This window comes from Bradysia coprophila, unplaced genomic scaffold, assembly GCF_014529535.1.
Source record: "Bradysia coprophila strain Holo2 unplaced genomic scaffold, BU_Bcop_v1 contig_176, whole genome shotgun sequence".
Taxonomy (NCBI): Eukaryota; Metazoa; Arthropoda; class Insecta; order Diptera; family Sciaridae; genus Bradysia; species Bradysia coprophila.
In genome coordinates, this window is record NW_023503442.1 from 37,856 (window position 1) to 42,778 (window position 4,923).

Genomic DNA, 4,923 nt, shown 5'->3' on the forward strand with positions numbered 1-4,923 from the left:
GTTAAATGAGACTAAACACTGCACGAACTTTCGAGACAATTTAGGAACTATTTGTAATTAGTAGAGGGGCATTTGGTGTCTAGCCATCCTAAATTATTAGCGAAAATGTTTTGATGGGATTATTTTGAGTATTATTATTAGTAGTCAAAAAAACACTAATTAGAAATTTTTTAGGTCGCGGATCAACAAGGTTTTTTTAACAAACAAAATTTCGACCGCCAATATAAAATCGGCGGTACAATATAAACAATCCGTTTCTTCGGCGACATTCCATGATTTTCAACAGAGATTGTATATAAAATATAAAATTAATTAAATAACGCGACACTTACGTGGAATCCGAAATATGAACGTTCGCGAGCTTCTGTACGTCGGTTCTTCATTCATTTGTACATACGAATAAAGAACCCACGTATATGTAGAAGAAGAAGAATCGTTTTTTCGAATCTAGTATCTACGTTAACAAAGTACGCGAAAGTTTAATTTTCGATGATGATTCCACGTAAATGTCGTGTTGTTTAATTAATTTTATATTTTATACACAATCTCCGTTGAAAATAATGGAAGAAATGAAGTGTTTATATTGTACCGCTGATTTTATATTGGCGGGTGAAATTTTGTTTGTTAAAAAAACCTTGTTGACCTTGAATTTTTCTAATTAGCGTTTTTTTGACTACTAATAATACTCAAAATAATCCCATCAAAACATTTTTTATAAAATCCATAGGAAGGCAAATCACTTTTTTTGACGAAATGCCCCCCTACTAAATTCAGAAATTCAAGTTTTGAATAACAACGTATTTGAATAATGAAGGCTCAAGAAATTTTTTTAATAAATGACTTGGTAAATGATTTTGTTACACTATAAACCTATTTTTTGACATTCGTAAATATCAATCTTTCTCTTCTGTTCGAAAGTTAGCACTTAAGGAGCACACGTTATTCCACGAATTTTGTCATAAATGTAGCCGGCGAAAGAACTCAGCCTCGATGCTTGTGAGAAAAAGGCACTGATTAAGTAAATCCACGCAATCGATTCTTAACACATTTTCAAACAGTTTGCTCAAAAAAATGAATAAACAGCTTTTCCTAAGAAAAATTTCTCACTTTTAGTTTTCATTCGCATACAAAATCATGAAATGAAAAAACTGAAGTCTGCAAACGGATAACAAATTTGACGTACACATGTGTAGTACTATTTGCGTTTTAACCGCTTTTGAGCGAGACAGTAATGACGTATTAGTAAAATTGACTATGTTGCTACCCTTAATTTTAATAAGCTTCTGTCAGACTGTTGGGTGTCTAAATAATATGTGACAAAAGCCCATCTGCCGGAAACTTAACTTTTTCTTTCAAAATATTTATTCTTAGAATTATAGAATAGGAGAAGAAGACTTAAGTCTTACAATTTCCTAACAAATAATTTACAGAAAAAAAACTTCCTTCTTGAACATTTGGAAATTACATTACCACACAACAGTATTAAAATACGAGAACTTTTAAAGTTCAATTTCACAATACTGATCAACTGAACATTAATGTTCAGCAAGACAGTACAGTGGAGACATACGATGTTATAAGATAGCTTTCCCATAATGTCTTCCAAACACAAGTACTGAGTTGGGACATGGGTAAGGTGGTGGACTGGAGTGTCGGAGGTCCCGAGTTCGAATCGCACGGACGGCAGTTTTTTTTTAAAAATAAGTTGACGTAAATAAACGTACTAAATAGTTTAAAGATGAAAATTTATGAACTCTGAATAATATTTTCTGTACAACTTTTATTTTTCGATGAGACAACCAATGTTCGCCCAACTGCTACGTTAACATAATGTACTTGTCCCGAATTTGTACAGTACATTCGTACAACGACTACAGCTGAGCTGGACAAAATTTTTATAGGTGTACGAGAAAGGTATGACTTTTATGCTTCACAATTATTTCGTTGGACCGCTGAAGATCCGAGTTTCCGAGTCACTCAAAAGATAATTGTTAAGCATGCGTCGTCCGTTCGCATAGGTAAAGAAAGAATAATTTCTCACAGAATGAAATAAAATTTATTGAAGCCACATTCAGTTTAAATGCATTTGATAATCAAGTTAAGACTCACTTCCTACAGACCCAATAGTTAGGTTGTGCGTGGCAGCAAAACCAACATACGAAGCTACAATAGCTGAGTTTTCTGATGCTGCACGTTGGAGGCTTGCAATTAGTTCAATTAGTTGGCTCTGTTTAACTGTAGTTCGAGATATGAAATCACTGGTTCCAAAGCGCCATGAACTTAAAGCCTGTTCGTAGTCTGCATTTTCTTCTCGAAGTTTTTGAATTTCCACTGAAAGTGAATAATTCAACTGTTCCATATTGGCTCTCAATACTTCGTTTTCACTCCTACAGTCTTCACGTTGTTGATTGGAAGTTTCGAGTTGCTAAAATTCTAATTAATATGTAAATTGTAATAATAAAGAATGTTCATCATGTTTAACCTGTTGAGCTTCATCTAACTGCTGTTGGAGTTCATCAATCGCTTGTTTGCAACTTTCAACTAAATTCTGTTCCTCTTCAAGTGCCTTTTCAGCTAGTTCTCTTGCACCTTGCTCTTTTTCCAAGGAATCGGACAGTTCAATATTTGTTGCATTGAGCGCCTCATTTTCTCTTCTCAGAAAGTCATTGTCTTTCTTGAGACCATCAACTTCTTTTTCTTTGTTCTTCTGGCCCTGTAAGAACTTGTCGATTGGTTTAGACAGTAAATTGAATATGTCAAAACCATCCACAGTTAGTACTGTGCCCTGGAAACATTTTTATTTTCATCATTATGAAAATCAGTTTTATTCTCGAACATACCTGAACGGCTAATAATATCACAGTCAAAACAATGGAATATCGCATTTTAAAAGTTATTTAAGAAAACGGGGGAAATTATGTTGCTCTTTCAATGGAATCGGAAATACAAAAGTTGCCGTGTTTTTATTCGGATTGATGTATCATCGTGCTTCTAATAAAACAGTATTCTATGTCACTTCCTCATTTGTACATTCACATGCAAATGGAATCCCCGTATTGCTTGGCTATCTCTACCGGAAATCCGGACGGGAATATTAATAACAATAGTATAGTTACTTCGTTAGTCTTACCAATGTATATAAAATGAGTTTACTCCGGATTCGAATCGTCACTTCGATTTTTGGTTGGTAAAATGGCAAAGTTTTCCATTGGACCAAAGACAGCTAAATGGTTATATGAAAATGTTCGTCAAATAAGATATTATGTCCAGATTGGTGAAACAAAATCGCGTGAATATGAAGCAACATCGGGTATTGTTCCTGGAAGCATTTTGGGACCAATTTTGTTCACAATGTTTATCAATGATGTGGTGGAAGTAGTGATACATGCGATGGTGTTGTTGTTTGCAGATGATATGAAAGCATCAATGATGATATATGATATGAATGACAGTCTGAGATTTCAAAGCGACATAGACAGGATTTATCAGTGGACCGTGACAAATCGACTTCTGTTCAATGTTGGAAAGTGTGCCACATTCACGGCTTGCAGAGCATCGAATAATGTGGAAACGAAGTACAAGCTTGGAAATCATGACTTGCAAAAGAAAGAAGAGGTTTGTGATCTGGGACTAAACGTTGATAATAGATACAATTTAATTCATCATATGGAACTAACAACAATGAAGGCCCGTCAAATGGTTGGTTACATAAAGATGAAGTCGAACGGAAAGTTTAAAGAAAAGACGCTAAGAATACTGTATTGTGCATATGTGAGATCGAGGCTAGAGTTCGCATCTGTAATATGGAGTCCATATCAAGGAGTGTATAAAGATGACATTGAATCAGTGCAAAAACAGTTTATGATTGATTTATTAGACGATAGAAGTCGTGCCGCCTCGTACAGGCTTGCACCATATGTTGACAGGTGTAAGACGTTGAAATTGCAGCCTTTGTACGTGCGAAGACAAATCGCGGACGCCATGTGTGCTTATGATATTTATACGGGACACTCAAATGTTGAAATTTTGAAGTCGAAATTCGTGAGGTCAAGGTCGGTGAGACAATTGAGGCATAGTAGGTTGTTGGAGGAAAAGTTTTTCAGTGTAGACTATTTGATGAATCAGCCCATATCTCGTTTAATAGCTTTTGTAAATCAGTATGCGGAGATGGTTGTAAATTCGAGGTCGAGGTGTGAATTTAGAATTAAGCTTGAAAATGTAATGTTAAATCTAGTGATAGATTGATGTAAATGAATATTCAGCCAATTTGTTGGCGGTGAAATAAAGAAAAGAAAGAAAAGAAAGTATTCTATGTCACTTCCTCATTTGTACATTCACATGCAAATGGAATCCCCGTATTGCTTGGCTATCTCTACCGGAAATCCGGACGGGAATATTAATAACAATAGTATAGTTACTTCGTTAGTCTTACCAATGTATATAAAATGAGTTTACTCCGGATTCGAATCGTCACTTCGAGTAGATACACTAGAGTGTTCAAACTACATCTCATGTTATGTTAGAATTTCAAACCTGAATTTTATTTTCGTAAATTTACAACAGCTGTATAAATTGTCGTATTTAAGTGTTTGGCATATGGGCATGATGTGCAAACATTAGACGATAATTATGAATGTGACGGTGACAGTTATGTGGCTGCAAAAATTAATTGTAGTCTATTAAACCAACAGTGGAATTTTGCAGGCGTCCCACTTGTCCGAAAGAGTAGTTTACCTATTCCGAAATTCGCTATTATTAACTACTGAAATTTCAAACATTTGTCCGAAATCGCAGCCGCAGCGGTAGCGGAGGCTTGACGCAGTTTAACACTCCTAAAAAAATACCCCAAAGCAAATCCGGGAAACAAGTAACCTATATAGGCTAACTTTTTACATTTTCCATTTCGATCCCAATCAAAAAACG

The 4,923-nt window shown here is 35.1% G+C and overlaps 1 protein-coding gene across 2 annotated transcripts; it reads right to left on the reverse strand.

The window, feature by feature from the left end:
- Positions 1 to 2,051: 2,051 nt before the first annotated feature.
- LOC119075073 (puff II/9-2 protein-like) lies at positions 2,052 to 4,495 on the reverse strand. 2 transcript variants are annotated; one of them, XM_037181465.1, is made up of 5 exons: positions 4,433 to 4,495; positions 3,131 to 3,223; positions 2,841 to 3,070; positions 2,483 to 2,785; positions 2,052 to 2,425 (listed from the first exon to the last, which is right to left on the reverse strand). In XM_037181465.1, the coding sequence occupies exons 3-5, from the start codon at positions 2,883 to 2,885 to the stop codon at positions 2,099 to 2,101; spliced, it is 675 nt and encodes a 224-aa protein (XP_037037360.1). In that variant the 5' UTR covers positions 2,886 to 3,070; positions 3,131 to 3,223; positions 4,433 to 4,495; the 3' UTR covers positions 2,052 to 2,098. The 2 variants fall into 2 exon arrangements, with proteins under 2 accessions (XP_037037360.1, XP_037037359.1); XM_037181464.1 differs by lacking the exon at positions 4,433 to 4,495 and having other exon boundaries at positions 3,131 to 3,469.
- Between the last annotated feature and the right edge of the window lie 428 nt (positions 4,496 to 4,923).